Source organism: Oncorhynchus gorbuscha, linkage group LG13 (assembly GCF_021184085.1).
Source record: "Oncorhynchus gorbuscha isolate QuinsamMale2020 ecotype Even-year linkage group LG13, OgorEven_v1.0, whole genome shotgun sequence".
NCBI classification, from domain to species: domain Eukaryota; kingdom Metazoa; phylum Chordata; class Actinopteri; order Salmoniformes; family Salmonidae; genus Oncorhynchus; species Oncorhynchus gorbuscha.
The window spans coordinates 4,765,898-4,793,421 of record NC_060185.1 but is presented as its reverse complement, the minus strand read 5'-3'; the positions used below and the strand labels follow the sequence as shown (position 1 = coordinate 4,793,421).

Here is a 27,524-nt window from a genome sequence, read left to right as displayed (position 1 = left end):
GTTGTTGGGATGTTGTCTGATTTTATCAGCGTGGACCCAGCTGTTGTTGGGATGTTGTCTGATTTTATCAGCGTGGACCCAGCTGTTGTTGGGATGTTTGTCTGATTTTATCAGCGTGGACCCAGCTGTTGTTGGGATGTTTGTCTGATTTCATCAGCGTGGACCCAGCTGTTGTTGGGATGTTGTCTGATTTTATCAGCGTGGACCCAGCTGTTGTTGGGATGTTGTCTGATTTCATCAGCGTGGACCCAGCTGTTGTTGGAATGTTTCTCTGATGTCAAATGTTTTGTTCCTGTTAAACTACTCCTGCCATGTCTGAGCAGTCCATAAACAGAGACAAAACAGTTTAAACACTTTAAACTGCAGGAATGTTGGGCAGTCATTCTGTGGAGTGTGACCCTTTCACCTCTGAGTGTGAGGTAACACTTTGGGGAGGAGTAACAGAGCCCTGAGGGAGAGTGTCTAGAACTGAGACCCGGGGTTGGAACTGAGGCCCAGGGTTGGAACTGAGGCCCAGGGTTAGAATTGAGGCCCAGGGTTGGAACTGAGGCCCAGGGTTGTAACTGTGGGAACTGAGGCCCAGGGTTGGAGCTGAGGCCCGGAGTTCGGACTGAGGCCCAGGGTTGAAACTGGGACTGGGATTGGAACTGAGGCCCAGGGTTGAAACTGGGACCGGGATTGGAACTGAGGCCAAGGGTTGGAACTGTGGGAACTGAGGCCCAAGGTTAAAATTAAGGCTCGGGTTTGGAACTTTTGGAACTGAGAACTGGGGTTGGGACTGAGGCCCGGGGTTGGAGCTGAGGCCCAGGGTTGGAACTGAGGCCCAGGGTTGGAACTGAGGCCCAGGGTTGGAGTTGAGGCCCAGGGTTGGAACTGTGGGAACTGAGGCCCGGGGTTGTAGCTGAGCCGCGGGCTTGGAGCTGAGTCCCGGGGTTGGAGCTGAGTCCTGGGGTTGGAGCTGATGGAGCTGAGTCCCAGAGTTGGAATTGAGGCTCAGGTTTTGAACTGAGGCCCAGGGTTGGAACTGAGGCCCAGGGTTGGAACTGAGCCCAGGGTTGGAACTGAGTCCCAGGGTTGGAATTGAGAGTCGGGTTTGGAACTGAGTCCTGGGGTTGAAATGAGAACCAGGGTTGTAACTGAGGCCCGGGTTTGGGACTTTTGGAACTGAGAACTGGGTTTGGGACTGTTGAACTGAGAACTGGGGTTGTAACTGAGGCTCAGGGTTGGAGTTGAGGCCCAGGCTTGGAGCTGAGGCATAGGGTTGGAACTGTGGGAACCGAGGCCCGGGGTTGGAGCTGAGGCCCAGAGTTGGAACTGAGGCCCGGAGTTCGGACTGAGGCCCAGGGTTGAAACTGGGACCGGGATTGGAACTGAGGCCCAGGGTTGGAACTGTGGGAACTGAGTCCCAAGGTTAAAATTGAGGCTCGGGTTTGGAACTGAGTCCCGGGGTTGAATATGAGGCCCAGGGTTTGAACTGAGGCCCGGGTTTGGGACTTTTGGAACTGAGAACTGGGGTTGGGACTGAGGCCCGGGGTTGGAGCTGAGGCCAAGGGTTGGAACTGAGGCCCAGGGTTGGAACTGAGGTCCCAGGGTTGGAGCTGAGGCCCAGGGTTGGAACTGTGGGAACTGAGGCCCGGGGTTGTAGCTGAGTCCCGGGTTTGGAGCTGAGTCCCGGGGTTGGAGCTGAGTCCTGGGGTTGGAGCTGGGACCGGGATTGGAGCTTAGGACCAGGGTTAGGCCCAGTCCCTTGGCTGGAGCTGAGTCCTGGGGCTGGAGCTGAGTCCTGGGGCTGGAGCTGAGTCCTGGGGCTGGAGCTGAGTCCTGGGGCTGGAGCTGAGTCCTGGGGCTGTTGGAGCTGAGTCTTGGGGTTGGAGCTGAGGCCCAGGGTTGGAACTGTGGGAACTGAGGCCCGGGGTTGTAGCTGAGTCCCGGGCTTGGAGCTGAGTCCCGGGGTTGGAGCTGGGACCGGGATTGGAGCTTAGGACCAGGGTTAGGCCCAGTCCCTTGGCTGAAGCTGAGTCCTGGGGCTGGAGCTGAGTCCTGGGGCTGGAGCTGAGTCCTGGGGCTGGAGCTGAGTCCTGGGGCAGGAGCTGAGTCTTGGGGTTGGAGCTGAGTCCCTGGGCTGGAGCTGAGTCCCTGGGCTAGAGCTGAGTCCCTGGGCTGGAGCTGAGTCCCGGGGCTGGAGATGAGTCCCGGGGCTGGAGCTGAGTCCCGGGGCTGGAGCTGTGTCCCGGGGCTGGACCTGAGAGCCAGGGTAGGAACTGTGGGAACTGAGGCCCAGCGTTAGAACTGTTGGGGCTGTTGGAACTGAGGCCCAGGGTTTGATCTGTTGGGGTGAGGCCCAGGACTGTTGGGGTTGTTAGAACTGAGGCCCAGGACTATTGGGGCTGTTAGAACTGAGGCCCAGGGTTTGAACTGTTGGGGTGAGGCCCAGGACTGTTGGGGCTGTTAGAACTGAGGCCCAGGGTTTGATCTGTTGGGGTGAGGCCCAGGACTATTGGGACTGTTAGAACTGAGGCCCAGGGTTTGATCTGTTGGGGTGAGGCCCAGGACTATTGGGGCTGTTGGGGCTATTAGAACTGAGACCCAGTCTGCACATGCTGCTTTCCATTACAGTACCAACAGGACAGGCTAGTTATTCGTTTCATTATTGCTCTGATTAGGACTTTCCCAGGATAGGGAGTGTTCCCACACAGGATCATCTCTTACAGGGTAATCCTTACAGTATGCTACCAACCAGAACCAACAGGACTATCATGACACACTGACAGGGAGAACTGGAAACCTCACCTTATTCTCTGGAAGTCTAGAACACACAGTAGTATGAGTGGGCTTTTTTGATCTCATAGAATAATTCATTTTAATTTCAGTTAGTGTTGTAGCCCTGACTAGGCAAATACAGTCAGCAAACAAACACAACATTCTACCCGTTCGGGAAAAGAAATGAATTCCAAATAAATAAATATGGAAACAATGGGAATTACCAGGGGGAATTTCTACAGGAACAGACAGACAATACTTTCCTGTGGATTTATCAAATCAAATGTATTTATATAGCCCTTCTTACATCAGCTGATATCTCAAAGTGCTGTACAGAAACCCAGCCTAAAACACCCCAAACAGACAATGCAGGTGTAGAAGCACGGTGGCTAGGAAAAACTCCCTAGAAAGGCCAGAACCTAGGAAAAACTCCCTAGAAATGCCAGAACCTAGGAAAAACTCCCTAGAAAGGCCAGAACCTAGGAAAAACTCCCTAGAAAGGCCAGAACCTAGGAAAAACTCCCTAGAAAGGCCAGAACCTAGGAAAAACTCCCTAGAAATGCCAGAACCTAGGAAAAACTCCCTAGAAATGCCAGAACCTAGGAAGAAACCTAGAGAGGAAGCAGGAGTCAAGGGATGTCAGGAATCATAACGGTATCAGTTTAGAGTGAGTAAGGAGAGTTTACATGTCAGAGTATAAGTGTCTGTCTCAAATGACACCCTATTCCCTTCATAGTGACTTTAGGACTTTCCTTCATAGTACACTACTTTAGACGAGACCCCTATGGGCCCTGGTTTAAAAAAAGAGATCACTCTTACAGGGAATAGGGTGCCTTACTGTATAAGTCACTGTCAGTCAACCCAACACCTCACTGTATAAGTCACTGTCAGTCAACCCAACATCTCACTGTATAAGTCACTGTCAGTCAACCCAACACCTCACTGTATAAGTCACTGTCAGTCAACTCAACACCTCACTGTATAAGTTAGTCAGTCAACCCAACACCTCACTGTATAAGTCACTGTCAGTCAACTCAACACCTCACTGTATAAGTTAGTCAGTCAACCCAACACCTCACTGTATAAGTTAGTCAGTCAACCCAACACCTCACTGTATAAGTTAGTCAGTCAACCCAACACCTCACTGTATAAGTCACTGTCAGTCAACCCAACACCTCACTGTATAAGTTAGTCAGTCAACCCAACACCTCACTGTATAAGTTAGTCAGTCAACCCAACACCTCACTGTATAAGTCCCTGTCAGTCAACTCAACACCTCACTGTATAAGTCACTGTCAGTCAACCCAACACCTCACTGTATAAGTTAGTCAGTCAACCCAACACCTCACTGTATAAGTTAGTCAGTCAACCCAACACCTCACTGTATAAGTCACTGTCAGTCAACCCAACACCTCACTGTATAAGTCCCTGTCAGTCAACCCAACACCTCACTGTATAAGTCACTGTCAGTCAACCCAACACCTCACTGTATAAGTTACTGTCAGTCAACCCAACACCTCACTGTATAAGTTACTGTCAGTCAACCCAACACCTCACTGTATAAGTCACTGTCAGTCAACCCAACACCTCACTGTATAAGTCCCTGTCAGTCAACCCAACACCTCACTGTATAAGTTAGTCAGTCAACCCAACACCTCACTGTATAAGTCACTGTCAGGTCAACCCAACACCTCACTGTATAAGTCACTGTCAGTCAAAACACTCACTGTATAAGTCACTGTCAGTCAACCCAACCTCACTGTAAAGTCACTGTCAGTCAACCCAAATGCTCAGTATAAGTCACTGGAAAAACCCAACATCTCAGTATAAGGCCAGAACCTAGGAAAAACTCCTGTATAAGTCAAAGTCAACCCAGAATCTCAGGTATAAGTCAAAACCAACACCTCACTGTATAAGTCACTGTCAGTCAACTCAACACCTCACTGTATAAGTTAGAGTCAACCCAACACCTCACTGTATAAGTCACTGTCAGTCAACTCAACACCTCACTGTATAAGTTAGTCAGTCAACCCAACACCTCACTGTATAAGTTAGTCAGTCAACCCAACACCTCAGTATTTAGAGTCAACCCAACACCTCAGTATAAGTCACTGTCAGTCAACCCAACACCTCACTGTATAAGTTAGTCAGTCAACCCAACACCTCACTGTATAAGTTAGTCAGTCAACCCAACACCTCACTGTATAAGTCCCTGTCAGTCAACTCAACACCTCACTGTATTCACTTCAGTCAACCCAACACTCACTGTATAAGTTAGTCAGTCAACCCAACACCTCACTGTATAAGTTAGTAGTCAACCCAACACTCACTGTATAAGTCACTGTCAGTCAACCCAACACCTCACTGTATAAGTCCCTGTCAGTCAACCCAACACCTCACTGTATAAGTCACTGTCAGTCAACCCAACACCTCACTGTATAAGTTACTGTCAGTCAACCCAACACCTCACTGTATAAGTTACTGTCAGTCAACCCAACACCTCACTGTATAAGTCACTGTCAGTCAACCCAACACCTCACTGTATAAGTCCCTGTCAGTCAACCCAACACCTCACTGTATAAGTCACTGTCAGTCAACCCAACACCTCACTGTATAAGTCACTGTCAGTCAACCCAACACCTCACTGTATAAGTCCCTGTCAGTCAACCCAACACCTCACTGTATAAGTTAGTCAGTCAACCCAACACCTCACTGTATAAGTCACTGTCAGTCAACCCAACACCTCACTGTATATAGTCAGTCAACCGAACACCTCACTGTATAAGTCACTGTCAGTCAACCCAACACCTCACTGTATAAGTCACTGTCAGTCAACCCAACACCTCACTGTATAAGTCACTTTCAGTCAACCCAACACCTCACTGTATAAGTTACTGTCAGTCAACCCAACACCTCACTGTATAAGTCACTGTCAGTCAACCCAACACCTCACTGTATAAGTCACTGTCAGTCAACCCAACACCTCACTGTATAAGTCACTGTCAGTCAACCCAACACCTCACTGTATAAGTCAGTCAGTCAACCCAACACCTCACTGTATAAGTCACTGTCAGTCAACCCAACACCTCACTGTATAAGTCACTGTCAGTCAACCCAACACCTCACTGTATAAGTTAGTCAGTCAACCCAACACCTCACTGTATAAGTCACTGTCAGTCAACCCAACACCTCACTGTATAAGTCACTGTCAGTCAACCCAACACCTCACTGTATAAGTCCCTGTCAGTCAACCCAACACCTCACTGTATAAGTTAGTCAGTCAACCCAACACCTCACTGTATAAGTCACTGTCAGTCAACCCAACACCTCACTGTATAAGTTAGTCAGTCAACCGAACACCTCACTGTATAAGTCACTGTCAGTCAACCCAACACCTCACTGTATAAGTCACTGTCAGTCAACCCAACACCTCACTGTATAAGTCACTGTCAGTCAACCCAACACCTCACTGTATAAGTTACTGTCAGTCAACCCAACACCTCACTGTATAAGTCACTGTCAGTCAACCCAACACCTCACTGTATAAGTCCCTGTCAGTCAACCCAACACCTCACTGTATAAGTCACTGTCAGTCAACCCAACACCTCACTGTATAAGTCACTGTCAGTCAACCCAACACCTCACTGTATAAGTCACTGTCAGTCAACCCAACACCTCACTGTATAAGTCACTGTCAGTCAACCCAACACCTCACTGTATAAGTTAGTCAGTCAACCCAACACCTCACTGTATAAGTCACTGTCAGTCAACCCAACACCTCACTGTATAAGTCACTGTCAGTCAACCCAACACCTCACTGTATAAGTCCCTGTCAGTCAACCCAACACCTCACTGTATAAGTTAGTCAGTCAACCCAACACCTCACTGTATAAGTCACTGTCAGTCAACCCAACACCTCACTGTATAAGTCACTGTCAGTCAACCCAACACCTCACTGTATAAGTCACTGTCAGTCAACCCAACACCTCACTGTATAAGTCACTGTCAGTCAACCCAACACCTCACTGTTGCATGCCTTTAATTACTCACATGTTGTCGTCCTCTCTGTGTGTTGTCCCAACCACACGCTCGCTCGTACACACACACACACACGCACACACGCACGCACGCACGCACGCACGCACGCACGCACGCACACACACACACACACACACACACACACACACACACACACACACACACACACACACACACACACACACACACACACTGATAACAGGCTGGGAGCCCTTGACTCGTGACACCCCTTGACTCCTTTAAAAGTAAACAGAGAATTCTCTAGTTTTTATCTCACTCCGGGGATTCAGTGGAAAGACATGTCGGCCTCCATCTCCATCTCTCTCTCTCCCATTCTCTCTCTCTCTCTCTCTCTCTCTCTCTCTCTCTCTCTCTCTCTCTCTCTCTCTCTCCTCTCTCTCTCCTCTCTCTCTCTCTCTCTCTCCTCTCTCTCTTGTTCTTCTCTTGTCTTTCTCTCCCACTCCTCATCTCCCCCTCTCTCTCTCTCCCTCTCTCTCATTCTCTCCCTCTCTCTCATTCTCTCCCTCTCTCCCTCTCTATCATTCTCTCCCCTCTCTCTCTCTCTTGTTCTTTCTCTCCCACTCCTCATCGCCCTCTCTCAATCTCTCTCTCCCCTCTGTCTCTCTCTCTCTCTCTCTCTCTCTCTCTCTCTCTCCCTCTCTGTCTCCTCTCTGTCTCTGTCTCTGTCTCTCTCTCTCTCTCTCTCTCTCTCTCTCTCTCTCTCTCCTCCCTATCTCTCCTGTCTCTCTCCATACCCCCTCTCTCTCTCTCTCTCTCTCTGTTAATTACCAAGTGTCAGATGTTGTTATCTGCTATCAGACCCTTCAGCCATATCTGACTTAAGGTGCGTTCCACTCCCCAGAACACACACACTCTCTCCATGACCAGCCTCCTATCTGGGTATTTCCAGTAAATGAAGAACTTTGTTCAGACATGATTTGAAGTTGTTCACTCATACTTTCACTTTGTCTTTATCAGGGATGTTGTAATTTCACAGTTGCACAGTATAGTATGTCCAGAAATAATGACTACCAATGTCAACAAGCCAATGACCATGTCCATAAAGGCTACATCTTTCTGCTTGCATGGTGAGGACTGTGGTGAGGCCTGTGGTGAGGACTGTGGGGAGGACTGTGTGGAGGACTGTGGGAGGCCTGTGGAGAGGACTGTGGGAGGACTGTGGTGAGGACTGTGGAGGACTGTGGGAGGACTGTGGTGAGGACTGTGGGAGGACTGTGGGAGGCCTGTGGAGAGGACTGTGGGGAGGACTGTGGGGAGGCCTGTGGGGAGGACTGTGGAGAGGCCTGTGGAGAGGACTGTGGAGAGGACTGTGGGAAGGACTGTGGAGAGGACTGTGGAGAGGACTGTGGGAAGGACTGTGGAGAGGACTGTGGAGAGGACTGTGGAGAGGACTGTGGGAAGGACTGTGGAGAGGACTGTGGTGAGGACTGTGGGAAGGACTGTGGGAGGACTGTGGTGAGGACTGTGGAGAGGACTGTGGAGAGGACTGTGGGAAGGACTGTGGAGAGGGCTGTGGAGAGGACTGTGGAGAGGACTGTGGAGAGGACTGTGGGAAGGACTGTGGAGAGGACTGTGGAGAGGACTGTGGAGAGGCCTGTGGTGAGGACTGTGGGAGGACTGTGGAGAGGACTGTGGAGAGGCCTGTGGTGAGGACTGTGGGAAGGACTGTGGGGAGGACTGTGGTGATAATTGTGCTTTAACTCCAGCCCTAGTTTTCGCTGACCAGGTAATTCTTCCTTGGTCTGGAAAACACCCGTGTGGCAGACATGTTGGCCCTAGTTTGGACACAGATATGATTGGGCTCTTTTCAACTCCAATACTGTCATTGTCAATCAAATGTATTTAAATTCCTCTGAGGAGTGGCCAGTCCTCTTCTGGCTGTGCCGGGTGGAGACTATAACAGTACGTGGCCATTTAAGGACAGATTGTTCTTACATTTACATTTACATTTAAGTCATTTAGCAGACGCTCTTATCCAGAGCGACTTACAAGATGTTTAAACGTTCATAGATGACCAGCAGGGTCAAATAATAATCACAGTGGTTGTCGAGGGTGCAACAGGTCAGCACCTCAGGAGTAAATGTCAGTTGGCTTTTCATAGCCGATCAATCAGAGTTAGAGACAGCAGGTGCGGTAGAAAGAGAGTCGAAAACAGCAGATCTGGGACAGGTAGCACGTCCGGTGAACAGGTCAGGGTTCCCTAGCCGCAGGCAGAACAGTTGAAACTGGAGCAGCAGCACGACCAGGTGGACTGGGAACAGCCAGGAGTCATCAGGCCTGGTAGTCCTGAGGCAAGATCCTAGGGCTCCAGGAGAGGGAGAAATAGAGGGAGCATACTTAAATTCACACAGGACACCGGATAAGACAGGAGAAATACACCAGATATAACAGACTGACCCTAGCCCCCTGGCACATAGACTATAGCAGCATAAAGACTGAGACAGGGGTGGGTCAGGGGGACACTGTGGCCGCGTCCAACGATACCCCCGGACAGGGCCAAACAGGCAGGATATAACCCCAACCAACATATGCGAAAGCAAAGCCCCCAACACCAATAGAGGGATATCAACAGACCACCAACCTACTACCCTGAGACAAGGCTGAGTATAGCCCAAGAAGATTTCCTCCACCGCGCGAGCCCGAGGGGGAGCAAAAAATGTGTTTGGCATGACAACGAGTGACAAGGAGTTGGCATGATTGAAATGGCGACGTTGGCATTGATTTGTTATAAGGGACTGACTGTTGTTACTTTCTGTTCTGTTCCAGATCAGTTATACAGAGCTATGCTGATGTGGTGAAATAACTGGTTTTGGGTAGGAGGAGGAGAGGTGGAGGAGGAGGAGGAGGAGGAGGAGGAGGGGAGGAGGAGGAGGAGGAGGAGGAGGAGAAGGTGGAGGAGGAGGGAGGAGGAGGAGGAGGAGGAGGAGGAGGGAGGAGGAGGAGGAGGGGAGGAGGAGGAGGAGGAGGAGGAGGAGGGAGGAGGAGGAGGGAGGAGGAAGGAGGAGGAGGAGGAGGAGGAGAAGGAGGAGGAGGAGGAGGAGGAGGAGGAGGAGGAGGAGAAGGTGGAGGGAGGAGGAAGGAGGAGGAGGAGGAGGAGGAGGAGAAGGTGGAGGGAGGAGGAGGAAGGAGGAGGAGAAGGTGGAGGAGGGAGGAGGAGGAGGAGGAGGAGAAGGAGGAGGAGGAAGGAGGAGGAAGGAGGAGGAGGAGGAGGGAGGTGGAGGAGGAGGAGGAGGAGGAGGAGGAAGGAGAAGGAGGAGGAGGAGGAGGGAAGGAGGAGGAGGAGGAGGAGGAGGAGGAGGAGGAGGAGGAGGAGGAGGAGGAGGAGGAGGAGGAGGAGGAGGAGGAGGAGGAGGAGGAGGAGGAGGAGGAGGAGGAGGAGGAGGAGGAGGAGGAGGAGGAGGGAGGAGGAAGGAGGAAGGAGGGGGAGGAGGAGGAGGGGAGACTAGGGGAATAAATGGAGGATGTTTCCATGACAGACTGACCAGGTGAATCCAGGGGAAATATACGATCCCTTATTGATGTCACTTGTTAAATCCACTTCAATCAGTGTAGATTCATGGCATTCAAGGTTAGAGAATGTTTTTTATGCCTTGAGACAATTGAGACATGGATTGTGTAAATATGCCATTCAGAGGGTGAACGGGCAAGACCAAATATTTAAGTGCATTTAAACAGGGTATGGTAGTAGGTGCACCGGTTTGTGTCAAGAACTGCAACGCTGCTGGTTTTTCACACTCAACAGTTTCCCGTGTGTATCAAGAATGGTTCACCACCCAAAGGACATCCAGCCTCCTTCACACAACTGTGGGAAGCAGTGGAGTCAACATGGGGGGGTCAACTGGAGTCAACATGGGCCAGCCTCCCAGTGGGAAGCAGTGGAGTCAACATGGGGGGGTCAACCGGAGTCAACATGGGCCAGCATCCCTGTGGAATGCTTTCCACACCTTGTAGAGTCAACATGGGGCCAGCATCCCTGTGGAACGCCTTCAACACCTTGTAGAGTCCACATGGGGCCAGCATCCCTGTGGAACGCTTTCCACACCTTGTAGAGTCAACATGGGCCAGCATCCATGTGGAACACTTTCCACACCTTGTAGAGTCAACATGGGGCCAGCATCCCTGTGGAACACTTTCCACACCTTGTAGAGTCAACATGGGCCAGCATCCCTGTGGAACACTTTCCACACCTTGTAGAGTCCACATGGGGCCAGCATCCCTGTGGAACGCTTTCCACACCTTGTAGAGTCAACATGGGGCCAGCATCCCTGTGGAATGCTTTCCACACCTTGTAGAGTCAACATGGGCCAGCTTCCCTGTGGAACACTTTCCACACCTTGTAGAGTCCACATGGGGCCAGCATCCCTGTGGAACGCTTTCCACACCTTGTAGAGTCAACATGGGGCCAGCATCCCTGTGGAATGCTTTCCACACCTTGTAGAGTCAACATGGGCCAGCATCCCTGTGGAATGCTTTCCACACCTTGTAGAGTCAACATGGGGCCAGCATCCCTGTGGAACGCTTTCCACACCTTGTAGAGTCAACATGGGCCAGCATCCCTGTGGAACACTTTCAACACCTTGTAGAGTCAACATGGGCCAGCATCCCTGTGGAATGCTTTCCACACCTTGTAGAGTCAACATGGGGCCAGCATCCCTGTGGAACACTTTCCACACCTTGTAGAGTCAACATGGGGCCAGCATCCCTGTGGAACACTTTCCACACCTTGTAGAGTCAACATGGGGCCAGCATCCCTGTGGAACACTTTCCACACCTTGTAGAGTCAACATGGGCCAGCATCCCTGTGGAACTCTTTCCACACCTTGTAGAGTCAACATGGGGCCAGCATCCCTGTGGAACTCTTTCAACACCTTGTAGAGTCTATGCAACTCAATATTAGGAAAGTGTTCCTAATGTTTCCTACCCTCAGTGACTGGTTGGGTAAGTAATGTTATTCGTCACACACACGCACACACACACACACACACACACACACACACACACACACACACACACACACACACACACACACACACACACACACACACACACACACACACACACACACACACACACACACACACACACACACACACACACACACACACACACACACACACACACACACACACACACACACACACACACACACACGTTCACACACTCCATCGTCAGCCCATTCCAGTGCTAACCCAGTGTTATTAGCCCCGGGGTGCTTTCGATTCATTGAAGACAGAGTGAGGCTGTTGTTTACCAGCTCTTGTGGCTCTTGTTTGTCTAATAACTTCCTGCCAGAGTGATGACTTAACACAATGTTCTGTCTCCCACACTATTAGCTGGATTTTACTGGTCATTCCTTTTTAGCCAGACAACCAATTAGTCTCTCTCGCTCTCCCTCTCTGTCTCTCTCTCTCTCGCTCTCCCTCTCTGTCTCTCTCTCTCCATCTCTCTCTGTCTCTCTCTCTGTCTCTCTCTCTGTCTCTCTCAATTTTGATTCAATTCAATTCAAGGGCTTTATTGGCATGGGAAACATGTGTTAACATTGCCAAAGCAAGTGAGGTAGACAACATACAAAGTGAATATATAAAGTGAAAAACAACAAAAATTAACAGTAAACATTACACATACAACAGTTTCAAAACAGTAAAGACATTACAAATGTCATATTATATATATATATATATATATATATATATATATATATATATATATACAGTGTTTTAACTATGTACAGATGGTTAAAGGACACAAGATAAAATAAATAAGCATAAATATGGGTTGTATTTACAATGGTGTTTGTTCTTCACTGGTTGCCCTTTTCTCGTGGCAACAGGTCACAAATCTTGCTGCTGTGATGGCACACTGTGGAATTTCACCCAGTAGATATGGGAGTTTTTCAAAATTGGATTTGTTTTCAAATTCTTTGTGGATCTGTGTAGTCTGAGGGAAATATGTCTCTCTAATATGGTCATACATTGGGCAGGAGGTTAGGAAGTGCAGCTCAGTTTCCACCTCATTTTGTGGGCAGTGAGCACATAGCCTGTCTTCTCTTGAGAGCCATGTCTGCCTACGGCGGCCTTTCTCAATAGCAAGGCTATGCTCACTGAGTCTGTACATAGTCAAAGCTTTCCTTAAGTTTGGGTCAGTCACAGTGGTCAGGTATTCTGCCGCTGTGTACTCTCTGTTTAGGGCCAAATAGCATTCTAGTTTGCTCTGTTTTTTGGTTAATTCTTTCCAATGTGTTAAGTAATTATCTTTTTGTTTTCTCATGATTTGGTTGGGTCTAATTGTGCTGCTGTCCCGGGGCTCTGTAGGGTGTGTTTGTGTTTGTGAACAGAGCCCCAGGACCAGCTTGCTTAGGGGACTCTCCTCCAGGTTCATCTCTCTGTAGGTGATGGCTTTGTTATGGAAGGTTTGGGAATCGCTTCCTTTTAGGTGGTTGTAGAATTTAACGGCTCTTTTCTGGATTTTGATAATTAGTGGGTATCAGACTAATTCTGCTCTGCATGCATTATTTGGTGTTCTACGTTGTACAGTGAGGATATTTTCGCAGAATTCTGCGTGCAGAGTCTCAATTTGGGTGTTTGTCCCATTTTGTGAAGTCTTGGTTGGTGAGCGGACCCCAGACCGTACAACCATAAAGGGCAATGGGCTCTATGACTGATTCAAGTGTTTTTAGTCAGATCCTAAGTGGTATGTTGAAATTTATGTTCCTTTTGATGGCATAGAATGCCCTTCTTGCCTTGTCTCTCAGATCGTTCACAGCTTTGTGGAAGTTACCTGTGGCGCTGATGTTTAGGCCAAGGTATGTATAGTTTTTTGTGTGCTCTAGGGCAACAGTGTCTAGATGGAATTTGTATTTGTGGTCCTGGTGACTGGACCTTTTTTGGAAAACCATTATTTTGGTCTTACTGAGATTTACTGTCAGGGCCCAGGTCTGACAGAATCTGTGCAGAAGATCTAGGTGCTGCTGTAGGCCCTCCTTGGTTGGTGACAGAAGCACCAGATCATCAGCAAACAGCAGACATTTGACTTCGGATTCTAGTAGGGTGAGGCCGGGTGCTGCAGACTTTTCTAGTGCCCGCGCCAATTCGTTGATATATATATGTTGAAGAGGGTGGGGCTTAAGCTGCATCCCTGTCTCACCCCACAACCCTGTGTGAAGAAATGTGTGTATTTTTTGCCAATTTTAACCGCACATCTTTCGACTCTCCCTCTCTCCATCTCACTTTCTCTTTGTCTCTATCTCTAAATTCAATTCAATTCAAGGGGCTTTATTGGCATGGGGGAAACATATGTTTAACATTGCCAAAGCAAGTGAAATAGATAATAAACAAAAGAGAAACAAACAATAAAAAAGTTGAACATTCCCAGACGTTCCAAAAGTCATATTATGTATATATACAGTGTTCTACAGATGTGCAAATGAGAGAGACTGAAAAACAGCTTCTATCTCAAGGCCATCAGACTGTTAAACAGCCACCACTAACATTGAGTGGCTGCTGTCAGCATACTGACTCAAACCTCTAGCCACTTTAATAATGGAAAAATTGATGTAATAAATGTATCACTAGCCACTTTAAACAATGCCACTTCATATAATGTTTACATACCCTACATTACTCATCTCATATATATATACTGTACTCTATACCATCTACTGCATCTTGCCATCTTTATGTAATACATGTATCACTAGCCACTTTAAACAATGCCACTTCATATAATGTTTACATACCCTACATTACTCATCTCATATGTTTATACTGTACTCTATACCATCTACTGTATCTTGCCTATGCCGTTCTGTACCATCACTCATTCATATATCTTTATGTACATATTCTTATTCATTCCTTTACACTTGTGTGTATAAAGTAATTGCTGTGAAATGTTTTGTTTAGATTACTCATTGGATATTACTGTATTGTCGGTACGAGAAGCACAAGAATTTCGCTACACTCGCATTAACATCTGCTAACCATGTGTATGTGACAATTAGTTATGTTAAAACTCTAAACCCAGTTTAGTTCTGTTAACTATAAACCCAGCTTAGTTCTGTTAACTCTAAACCCAGTTTAGTTCTGTTAACTCTAAACCCAGCTTAGTTCTGTTAACTCTAAACCCAGTTTAGTTCTGTTAACTCTAAACCCAGTTTAGTTCTGTTAACTCTAAACCCAGTTTAACTCTAAACCAAGGTTAGTTCTGTTAACTCTAAACCCAGTTTAGTTCTGTTAACTCTAAACCAGTTTAGTTCTGTTTACTCTAAACCCAGCTTAGTTCTGTTAACTCTAAACCCAGTTTAGTTCTGTTAACTCTAAACCCAGGTTAGTTCTGTTCTGTTAACTCTAAACCCAGTTTAGTTTAGTTCTGTTAACTCTAAACCCAGTTTAGTTCTGTTAACTCTAAACCCAGGTTAGTTCTGTTAACTCTAAACCCAGTTTAGTTCTGTTAACTCTAAACCCAGGTTAGTTCTGTTAACTCTAAACCCAGGTTAGTTCTGTTAACTCTAAACCCAGCTTAGCAGTCTGAGGGAGAGGGAGGGCGGGGGGGGGGGGTAGTTAGCCAGCAGAAATATAGTGATATGGTTTGGAACGTAACATTCTAACCTGTGGTAAAATACTAGGTCCAGGAACCCAATCTCGTGTTAGAATTGACCGTGTCAGTGTTATACTGGATATCTCCTCCATCTGTTTTTCCTGTAGGGCCTGTGACCATCGAAGAAGAGGGCTTATGGCTCATAGTGGTCTGTAGGAGAGTAGAAACCCTTCTGGTTCCAGATCTATTTGTGCTGTCATGCCTTCACTGAGACAATGACCCATAGAGGTCTGCAAGAGTTGGTGCCAAACAGCACAAAAAGATTTGTGACCAGGCTGGCGTGACCATTGGGCTAGAGACTCTGCAGCCCTCCTCTCCTCTCCTCTCCTCTCCTCTCCTCTCCTCTCCTCTCCTCTCCTCTCCTCTCCCTCCCCCCCTCCCCCCCCTCTCCCCTCCCTCCCTCCTCCCCTCCCCCTCCTCCTCTCCTCTCCCTCTCTCCCTCCCCTACCCTCCCTCTCCTCCCTCTCCCTCCCCTCTCCTCCCTCCCCTCCTCTCCCTCCTCTCCCCCTCTCCTCTCCTCTCCCCCCTCTTCTCCCCTCCCCTTCTCTTCTCTTCTCTTCTCTTCTCCCCTCCCCTCCTCTCCTCTCCTCTCCTCTCCCCCCTCCTCCTCCCCTCCCCTCTCCTCCCCTCTTCTACCCTCCCCTACCCTCCCCTCCTCCTCTCCTCTCCTCTCCCCTCCCCTCCTCTCCTCTCCTCCCCTCCCCCCTCCCCCCTCTCCTCCTCTCCTCTCCTCTCCCCTCCCCCTACCCTCCTCTCCCCTCTCCTCCCCTCCTCTCTCCTCCCCTCTCCTCCTCCCCTCCCTCCTCCCTCTCCCTCTCTCCTCTCCTCTCCCTCCCCCCCTCCTCTCCTCTCCCCTCTCCTCTCCTCTCCTCTCTCTCTCTCTCCTCTCTCTCTTCTTCCGTCCTGACCCACTCACCGTCCTGACCGACTCACCCACTCATCGTCCTGACCCACTCACCGTCCTGACCCACTCACCATCCTGACCCACTCACCGTCCTGACCGACTCACCTTCCTGACCCACTCAGTCCCTGACCCACTCACCGTCCTGACTGACTCACCGTTCTGACCCACTCACCGTCCTGACCCACTCACCGCCCTGACCGACTCACCGTCCTGACCCACTCACCGCCCTGACTGACTCACAGTCCTAACCCACTCACAGTCCTAACCCACTCACCGTCCTGACCGACTCACCGTCCTGACCCACTCACCGTCCTGACCCACTCACCGTCCTGACCCACTCACCGTCCTGACCGACTCACAGTCCTGACCGACTCACAGTCCTGACCGACTCACCGTCCTGACCGACTCACAGTCCTGACCGACTCCACCGTCCTGACCGACTCACCGCCCTTACTGACTCACTGCCCTGACCCACTCACCGCCCTGACCAACTCACCGCCTGACCGACTCACCCACTCACCGCCCTGACCGACTCACCCACTCACCACCCTGACCGACTCACCGCTCTGATCAACTCACCGCTCTGACCGACTCACTCACTAATCGCCCTGACCGACTCACCGCCCTTACTGACTCACTGCCCTGACCGACTCACCGCCCTGACCGACTTACCCACTCACCGCCCTGACCGACTCACTCACTAATCGCCCTGACCGACTCACCCACTCACTGCTCTGATCAACTCACCCACTCACCGCTCTGATCAACTCACTGCTCTGACCGACTCACCCACTCACCGCTCTGATCCACTCACCGCCCTGACCCACTCAGTCCCTGACCCACTCACCGTCCTGACCGACTCACCGTTCTGACCCACTCACCGTCCTGACCCACTCACCGCCCTGACCGACTCACCGTCCTGACCCACTCACCGCCCTGACTGACTCACAGTCCTAACCCACTCACAGTCCTAACCCACTCACCGTCCTGACCGACTCACCGTCCTGACCCACTCACCGTCCTGACCCACTCACCGTCCTGACCCACTCACCGTCCTGACCGACTCACAGTCCTGACCGACTCACAGTCCTGACCGACTCACCGTCCTGACCGACTCACAGTCCTGACCGACTCACCGCCCTTACTGACTCACTGCCCTGACCCACTCACCGCCCTGACCAACTCACCGCCTGACCGACTCACCCACTCACCGCCCTGACCGACTCACCCACTCACCACCCTGACCGACTCACCGCTCTGATCAACTCACCGCTCTGACCGACTCACTCACTAATCGCCCTGACCGACTCACCGCCCTTACTGACTCACTGCCCTGACCGACTCACCGCCCTGACCGACTCACAGTCCTGACCGACTCACCGCCCTTACTGACTCACTGCCCTGACCCACTCACCGCCCTGACCAACTCACCGCCTGACCGACTCACCCACTCACCACCCTGACCGACTCACCGCTCTGATCAACTCACCGCTCTGACCGACTCACTCACTAATCACCCTGACCGACTCACCGCCCTTACTGACTCACTGCCCTGACCGACTCACCGCCCTGACCGACTCACCCACTCACCGCCCTGACCGACTCACCCACCCACCGCCCTGACCGACTCACCCACTCACCCACTCACCGCCCTGACCGACTCACCCACTCACCCACTCACCGCCCTGACCGACTCACCCACCCACCGCCCTGACCGACTCACCCACTCACCCACTCACCGCCCTGACCGACTCACCCACTCACCCACTCACCGCCCTGACCGACTCACCCACTCACCGCTCTGATCAACTCACCCACTCACCGCTCTGATCAACTCACCGCCCTGACCGACTCACCCACTCACCGCCCTGATCAACTCACCCACTCACCTCTCTGACCGACTCACCGCCCTGATCAACTCACCCACTCACCTCTCTGACCCACTCACCGCCCTGACCGACTCACCCACTCACCGCCCTGACCGACTCACCCACTCACCGCCCTGACCGACTCACCCACTCACCGCCCTGACCGACTCACCCACTCACCGCCCTGACCGAGTCACTGCCCTGACCGACTCACCCACTCACCTCTCTGATCAACTCACCGCCCTGACCGACTCACCCACTGACTACAACCTTTAGCTGTCCTTGTGAATATGATCAAACCAGGGAGACTTGGCCATAATAACTCATGTTATAACCAGGGAGGCTTGGCTATAACAACTCATGTTATAACCAGGGAGGCTTGGCTATAATAACTCATGTTATAACCAGGGAGGCTTGGCTATAATAACTCATGTTATAACCAGGGAGGCTTGGCCATAACAACTCATGTTATAACCAGGGAGGCTTGGCCATAATAACTCATGTTATAACCAGGGAGGCTTGGCCATAGACCACCTGTGGATTGTACTGCTGGTATATTATAGCCATCAACAATAGTAGTTAACCATTCATCATTTGTCTAGTCAGATTTACTGATGTTGCATTGCATTCCAAATAAAGCTTACATTATTTTGCAACTTATATTTTAGCAGGTTGTTGGTGGAGGTGAAACAGAGACAAAGGACTGTTGGTGGGGGTGGAACAGAGACAAAGGACTGTTGGTGGGGGTGGAACAGAGACAAAGGACTGTTGGTGGGGGTGGAACAGAGACAAAGGACTGTTGGTGGGGGTGAAACAGAGACAAAGGACTGTTGGTGGGGGTGAAACAGACTAAGGATTGTTGGTGGGGGTGAAACAGAGACAAAGGACTGTTGGTGGGGGTGAAACAGAGACGAAGGACTGTTGGTGGGGGTGGAACAGAGACAAAGGTCTGTTGGTGGGGGTGAAACAGACTAAGGATTGTTGGTGGGGGTGAAACAGACTAAGGATTGTTGGTGGGGGTGAAACAGAGACAAAGGACTGTTGGTGGGGGTGGAACAGAGACAAAGGACTGTTGGTGGGGGTGAAACAGAGACAAATGATTTTTGGTGGGGGTGGAACAGAGACGAAGGACTGTTGGTGGGGGTGAAACAGAGACAAAGGACTGTTGGTGGGGGTGAAACAGACTAAGGTGTGTTGGTGGGGGTGGAACAGAGACAAAGGACTGTTGGTGGGGGTGGAACAGACTAAGGATTGTTGGTGGGGGTGAAACAGACTAAGGAGGAAGAATAGTGTGTTTTTAGAAGGTACATAGCACAGACTAAAGAAGAAGGTACATAGCACAGATTAAAGAAGATGAAGGTACATAGCACAGATTAAAGAAGATGAAGGTACATAAGCACAGACTAAAGAAGAAGAAGGTACATAGCACAGACTAAAGAAGAAGAAGGTACATAGCACAGACTAAAGAAGAAGAAGGTACATAAGCACAGACTAAAGAAGAAGAAGGTACATAGCACAGAAACCACAAGTGCAGATGTTAGGGAAGTTTCTCGGTTTGTTTGCAGAAGCAAAGTCCTAACTGTCATTTTCAGGCAACAGACAAGAGTCTGAATCCACAATGGCAGCCTATTCCGATAGGCGCCGGTCAAAAGTAGTGTACTACATAGGGGATAGGGTCCCATAGGGTTCTGGTCAAAAGTAGTGCACTACATAGGGGATAGGGTCCCATAGGCGCCGGTCAAAAGTAGTGTACTACATAGGGGATAGGGTCCCATAGGGTTCTGGTCAAAAGTAGTGCACTACATACTGCAAGGGATTGCGTGCCATTTCAGACACAACCCATGAACATCTGTTCTCTTCCTCCTCCTATTTTTGGTAACAGCGTTGTTCCTCCCTCTCCAGTGTCCTCATAACCACAAACACTGTGAACACATACCTTATTGGACAGTCATTATTACATTTACATTACATTTAAGTCATTTAGCAGACGCTCTTATCCAGAGCGACTTACAAATTGGTGCATTCACCTTATGACATCCAGTGGAACAGTCACTTTACGATAGTGCATCTAAATCTTAAAGGGGGGGAATACTTATCCTATCCTAGGTATTCCTTAAAGAGGTGGGGTTTCAGGTGTCTCCGGAAGGTGGTGATTGACTCCGCTGTCCTGGCGTCGTGAGGGTGTTTGTTCCACCATTGGGGGGCCAGAGCAGCGAACAGTTTTGACTGGGCTGAGCGGGAGCTGTACTTCCTCAGTGGTAGGGAGGCGAGCAGGCCAGAGGTGGATGAACGCAGTGCCCTTGTTTGGGTGTAGGGCCTGATCAGAGCCTGGAGGTACTGAGGTGCCGTTCCCCTCACAGCTCCGTAGGCAAGCACCATGGTCTTGTAGCGGATGCGAGCTTCAACTGGAAGCCAGTGGAGAGAACGGAGGAGCGGGGTGACGTGAGAGAACTTGGGAAGGTTGAACACCAGACGGGCTGCGGCGTTCTGGATGAGTTGAAGGGGTTTAATGGCACAGGCAGGGAGCCCAGCCAACAGCGAGTTGCAGTAATCCAGACGGGAGATGACAAGTGCCTGGATTAGGACCTGCGCCGCTTCCTGTGTGAGGCAGGGTCGTACTCTGCGAATGTTGTAGAGCATGAACCTACAGGAACGGGCCACCGCCTTGATGTTGGTTGAGAACGACAGGGTGTTGTCCAGGATCACACCAAGGTTCTTAGCGCTCTGGGAGGAGGACACAATGGAGTTGTCAACCGTGATGGAGAGATCATGGAACGGGCAGTCCTTCCCCGGGAGGAAGAGCAGCTCCGTCTTGCCGAGGTTCAGCTTGAGGTGGTGATCCGTCATCCACACTGATATGTCTGCCAGACATGCAGAGATGCGATTCGCCACCTGGTCATCAGAAGGGGGAAAGGAGAAGATTAGTTGTGTGTCGTCTGCATAGCAATGATAGGAGAGACCATGTGAGGTTATGACAGAGCCAAGTGACTTGGTGTATAGCGAGAATAGGAGAGGGCCTAGAACAGAGCCCTGGGGGACACCAGTGGTGAGAGCGCGTGGTGAGGAGACAGATTCTCGCCACGCCACCTGGTAGGAGCGACCTGTCAGGTAGGACGCAATCCAAGCGTGGGCCGCGCCGGAGATGCCCAACTCGGAGAGGGTGGAGAGGAGGATCTGATGGTTCACAGTATCGAAGGCAGCAGATAGATCTAGAAGGATGAGAGCAGAGGAGAGAGAGTTAGCTTTAGCAGTGCGGAGCGCCTCCGTGATACAGAGGAGAGCAGTCTCAGTTGAATGACTAGTCTTGAATCCTGACTGATTTGGATCAAGAAGGTCATTCAGAGAGAGATAGCGGGAGAGCTGGCCAAGGACGGCACGTTCAAGAGTTTTGGAGAGAAAAGAAAGAAGGGATACTGGTCTGTAATTGTTGACATCGGAGGGATCGAGTGTAGGTTTTACCTCATTGGTCAGTCATTATCATGCTGATACCTTATTGGACAGTCGTTATTATGCTGATACCTCATTGGTCAGTCATTATCATGCTGATACCTTATTGGACTGTCATTATCATGCTGATACCTTATTGGACTGTCATTATCATGCTGATACTACCAACTAAGGCCCAGTACCACCCTACTTACACAGTTTCTGGGAAAGAGAATGTTTTCTCAACCTCCCCTAGGGAAAGAGCTCTTCTGACCTCAATGGGGCTTCTGACCTCAATGGTGCTTCTGACCTCAATGGGGCTTCTGACCTCAATGGGGCTTCTGACCTCAATGGGGCTTCTGACCTCAATGGGGCTTCTGATCTCAATGGGGCTTCCTGCTTACATTAATATATGATAGTCCAGAACTCCTCAATTAAACTTTATTTATGGGTATAAGATGTATTGATGTCAACACAACTAGTAACGTATTGATGCCAACACAACTAGTAATGTATTGATGTCAACACAACTAGTAATGTATTGATGTCAACACAACTAATAATGTATTGATATTAACACAACTAGTAATGTATTGATGTCAACACAACTAGTAATGTATTGATGTCAACACAACTAATAATGTATTGATGTCAACACAACTAATAATGTATTGATATTAACACAACTAGTAATGTATTGATGTCAACACAACTAGTAATGTATTGATGTCAACACAACTAGTAATGTATTGATGTCAACACAACTAGTAATGTATTGATATTAACACAACTAGTAATGTATTGATGTCAACACAACTAGTAACGTATTGATGTCAACACAACTAGTAATGTATTGATGCCAACACAACTAGTAATGTATTGATGTCAACACAACTAGTAATGTATTGATGCCAACACAACTAGTAATGTATTGATGTCAACACTTCATATGCTGTCTCTCTTCCTGGTATGATCTTTGACCCATTTCTGTTCAGGCATTTGGCTGGCCGCCTGACCACACTGATAAGGACCCTTGTCGATCTGGGACAGAATACACACAACCTGCAGACACGGAATGCATCCTAAAATGGCACTTTATTCCCTACTTAGTACACTACTTTTGTACACACCTAAAGTAGTGCATTAAATAGAGAACAGGGTGCCATTTGGGATGCCCATACTGTCAGCTTCTGACTGTTTTACATGTTTACCCGTCAGGTATGGTTCTGAATCTCCTCTAACTAGAATGGGGAAGTATAAGTCAAATTCTCCACCGTATTCCTTGAACCAGTACATAGAACCTCATCAGGGGTGACAGGGTAGCCTAGTGGTTAGAGTGTAGAGGTGGCAGGGTAGCCTAGTGGTTAGAGTGTAGAGGTGGTAGGGTAGCCTAGTGGTTAGAGTGTAGAGGCGGCAGGGTAGCCTAGTGGTTAGAGTGTAGAGGGGGCAGGGTAGCCTAGTGGTTAGAGTGTAGTGGTTAGAGTGTAGAGGTGGCAGGGTAGCCTAGTGGTTAGAGTGTAGAGGCGGCAGGGTAGCCTAGTGGTTAGAGTGTAGAGGAGGCAGGGTAGCCTAGTGGTTAGAGTGTAGAGGTGGCAGGGTAGCCTAGTGGTTAGAGTGTAGAGGTGGCAGGGTAGCCTAGTGGTTAGAGTGTAGAGGTGGTAGGGTAGTCTAGTGGTTAGAGTGTAGAGGCGGCAGGGTAGCCTAGTGGTTAGAGTGTAGAGGCGGCAGGGTAGCCTAGTGGTTAGAGTGTAGAGGTGGCAGGGTAGCCTAGTGGTTAGAGTGTAGAGGTGGCAGGGTAGCCTAGTGGTTAGAGTGTAGAGGCGGCAGGGTAGCCTAGTGGTTAGAGTGTAGAGGTGGCAGGGTAGCCTAGTGGTTAGAGTGTAGAGGCGGCAGGGTAGCCTAGTGGTTAGAGTGTAGAGGTGGCAGGGTAGCCTAGTGGTTAGAGTGTAGAGGCGGCAGGGTAGCCTAGTGGTTAGAGTGTAGAGGTGGCAGGGTAGCCTAGTGGTTAGAGTGTAGAGGCGGCAGGGTAGCCTAGTGGTTAGAGTGTAGAGGTGGCAGGGTAGCCTAGTGGTTAGAGTGTAGAGGCGGCAGGGTAGCCTAGTGGTTAGAGTGTAGAGGTGGCAGGGTAGCCTAGTGGTTAGAGTGTAGAGGTGGCAGGGTAGCCTAGTGGTTAGAGTGTAGAGGCGGCAGGGTAGCCTAGTGGTTAGAGTGTAGAGGTGGCAGGGTAGCCTAGTGGTTAGAGTGTAGAGGCGGCAGGGTAGTCTAGTGGTTAGAGTGTAGAGGGGGCAGGGTAGCCTAGTGGTTAGAGTGTAGAGGTGGCAGGGTAGTCTAGTGGTTAGAGTGTAGAGGTGGCAGGGTAGCCTAGTGGTTAGAGTGTAGAGGAGGCAGGGTAGCCTAGTGGTTAGAGTGTAGAGGTGGTAGGGTAGCCTAGTGGTTAGAGTGTAGAGGCGGCAGGGTAGCCTAGTGGTTAGAGTGTAGAGGTGGCAGGGTAGCCTAGTGGTTAGAGTGTAGAGGTGGTAGGGTAGCCTAGTGGTTAGAGTGTAGAGGCGGCAGGGTAGCCTAGTGGTTAGAGTGTAGAGGTGGCAGGGTACCCTAGTGGTTAGAGTGTAGAGGTGGTAGGGTAGCCTAGTGGTTAGAGTGTAGAGGTAGGGTGGCCTAGTGGTTAGAGTGTAGAGGCGGCAGGGTAGTCTAGTGGTTAGAGCGTAGGAGCGGCAGGGTAGCCTAGTGGTTAGAGTGTAGAGGAGGCAGGGTAGCCTAGTGGTTAGAGTGTAGAGGCGGCAGGGTAGCCTAGTGGTTAGAGTGTAGAGGTGGCAGGGTAGCCTAGTGGTTAGAGTGTAGAGGTGGCACGGTAGCCTAGTGGTTAGAGTGTAGAGGAGGCAGGGTAGCCTAGTGGTTAGAGTGTAGAGGAGGCAGGGTAGCCTAGTGGTTAGAGTGTAGAGGTGGCAGGGTAGCCTAGTGGTTAGAGTGTAGAGGAGGCAGGGTAGCCTAGTGGTTAGAGTGTAGAGGTGGCAGGGTAGCCTAGTGGTTAGAGTGTAGAGGTGGCAGGGTAGCCTAGTGGTTAGAGTGTAGAGGTGGCACGGTAGCCTAGTGGTTAGAGTGTAGAGGTGGCAGGGTAGCCTAGTGGTTAGAGTGTAGAGGTGGCAGGGTAGCCTAGTGGTTAGAGTGTAGAGGTGGCAGGGTAGCCTAGTGGTTAGAGTGTAGGGGCGGCAGGGTAGCATAGTGGTTAGAGTGTAGAGGTGGCAGGGTAGTCTAGTGGTTAGAGTGTAGAGGTGGTAGGGTAGCCTAGTGGTTAGAGTGTTGGACTAGTAACCGGAAGGTTTCAAGTTCAAACCCCCGAGCTGACAAGGTACAAATCTGTCGTTCTGCCCCTGAACAGGCAGTTAACCCACTGTTCCTAGGCCGTCATTGAAAATAAGTTAAATAAAGGTTTTAGAAAATCATGCCACCCCCCTTCTCTAATTATATCAACAGTGCAATATGTCTGTTTAGAAAGAAGCAGACACTATGTATAAGTCAAAACAACGCCCCTCCTATTTCTCCTCAGGTCAGTACGTAGGAATTCCTGGAATTATCAAGAGAAGGACTGATATGATACCGGATTCCTCTCTTCCGGCACGAACAGTGTCATTTGTCAGGCTGGAAAAATACAGTTAAACTATCATTTGTTTTTGTCGTTTGCATTAAATGAAAAACTAAAGATACAATGAAAGACTGATACCCCCCCCCTTTCTCTAAGATCAACAGAGTGATATTATATATTCCTGTAATGCAGTAACACTTTATATTATGAGTAAATCCTAATCCGCATTCACCTGTAATGCAGTAATGCTCTGTGTTAGGAGTAAATGCTGTCTTGTTGCAGTCATCTGTTCTCTTCATACTATTTGGACAAGTCTGTGAATCAGGAGATTAAAGACAGAAGGACTGCTGGGATATCAGTGGTGGGATTTGTCTTCCTAGAATACAGTAAATGGGGCGGTTTGTTTATACTTTGCAGTGAAGTGTCTGACAGTGACCAGGCCTACTTTTGGCAGTGCGTTTAGACTGAAGCACACAATCTGTGTCAGGTCCAAACTGTCTCCTTCTCGTATAAATAGGAAATTCCTGCAATTATCACATTTTTTTTAAAATCGTTACATTCCCTTCTGGGATATTAAAAGATTAAAAGATCTGTCTCCCCTTTAAATATAGTAAAGTTCCATATGTTAGCAGTATATGTGTTTCATGTGGTATTAATTCATTTCCTGTCTGAGCTATATGGTCTGCGTTGTGTTCCATGTGGTATTAATTCATTTCCTGTCTGAGCTATATGGTCTGCGTTGTGTTCCATGTGGTATTAATTCATTTCCTGTCTGAGCTATATGGTCTGCGTTGTGTTCCATGTGGTATTAATTCATTTCCTGTCTGAGCTATATGGTCTGCGTGGTGTTTCATGTGGTGTTAATTCATTTCCTGTCTGAGCTATATGGTCTGCGTGGTGTTTCATGTGGTATTAATTCATTTCCTGTCTGAGCTATATGGTCTGCGTTGTGTTTCATGTGGTGTTAATTCATTTCCTGTCTGAGCTATATGGTCTGCGTGGTGTTTCATGTGGTATTAATTCATTTCCTGTCTGAGCTATATGGTCTGCGTGGTGTTTTATGTGGTATTAATTCATTTCAGCTGTTTGTCTGAGCTATATGGTCTGCGTGGTGTTTCATCTGTGGTATTAATTCATTTCCTGTCTGGACAGCATTTAGTGGTATGGTCTGAAATACAATGTGGTGTTTTATGGGTGTTTCAAATAGTGACACCTAACGCAAAACAGACTTTCAAAATAAAGGTTTCAGCTGTTTGTTTTGCAGCAGAGGAAAGAGCTGAACTTTAACACGGACACATGACAAACAACACACACGGGGAACACACGGACACACACCAATAGGGGAGGTAAATAAACAGGTGACACACACACACACACACACACACACACACACACAGGGTGACAAACACAGGGTGACAAAGTGGGACAGGGTGACAAACACAGGGTGACACACCTGGCCAAGTCACATGGCCGAGCTTCTTCTCAAACGGTCGGAGTTAGAGAATCTCTCTCTTTCAGTCTGTCCTCGGGTCTATTTCAATAAGGTCATTGCAAAATCTGCAGTGACTCCAATTTAGGATGTCTCACATTTTACTTACGGTGAATCAAAATATTGGACATGCATTTAAGTGGTAATAAGGAGTACATTGAAATACAATGACTTGTTGTTGTTGTTGTTTTGTGTCACACTCATCAAATAATGTATATTACACTCAAAACAGACTTTCAAACATAAAGAATTGAGCAGGGTGACAAAGAGCTGACAAAGTGGGAGCAGGGTGATATTGGGAGCAGGGTGACAATGTGGGGAACAGACAGGAACAGCGTCAGAACACGGGTAACACGGACACATGACAAACAATGCAGCAGACGGGGAACAGAGCGGAGGGGAACTGACACCAATAGGGGAGGTAAATAAACAGGTGACTGACTGAGTCCAGGTGAGTCCAATATCGCTGATGCGCGTGACAATGTGGGAGCAGGGTGACAAAGTGGGAGCAGGGTGACAAAGTGGGAGCAGGGTGACAAAGTGGGAGCAGGGTGACAATGTGGGAGCAGGGTGACAATGTGGGAGCAGGGTGACAAAGTGGGAGCAGGGTGACAATGTGGGAGCAGGGTGACAAAGTGGGAGCAGGGTGACAAAGTGGGAGCAGGGTGACAATGTGGGAGCAGGGTGACAATGTGGGAGCAGGGTGACAAAATGGGAGCAGGGTGACAAAGTGGGAGCAGGGTGACAATGTGGGAGCAGGGTGACAATGTGGGAGCAGGGTGACAAAGTGGGAGCAGGGTGACAAAGTGGGAGCAGGGTGACAATGTGGGAGGTAGAGAGAGA

At 49.4% G+C, this 27,524-nt stretch overlaps 1 protein-coding gene across 1 annotated transcript; it reads right to left on the bottom strand.

The window, feature by feature from the left end:
- Positions 1 to 379: 379 nt before the first annotated feature.
- On the bottom strand, positions 380 to 7,630 carry LOC123993823 (leucine-rich repeat extensin-like protein 5). The gene is made up of 3 exons (XM_046296292.1): positions 7,620 to 7,630; positions 1,476 to 2,242; positions 380 to 1,389 (listed from the first exon to the last, which is right to left on the bottom strand). The coding sequence occupies exons 1-3, from the start codon at positions 7,628 to 7,630 to the stop codon at positions 380 to 382; spliced, it is 1,788 nt and encodes a 595-aa protein (XP_046152248.1).
- Between the last annotated feature and the right edge of the window lie 19,894 nt (positions 7,631 to 27,524).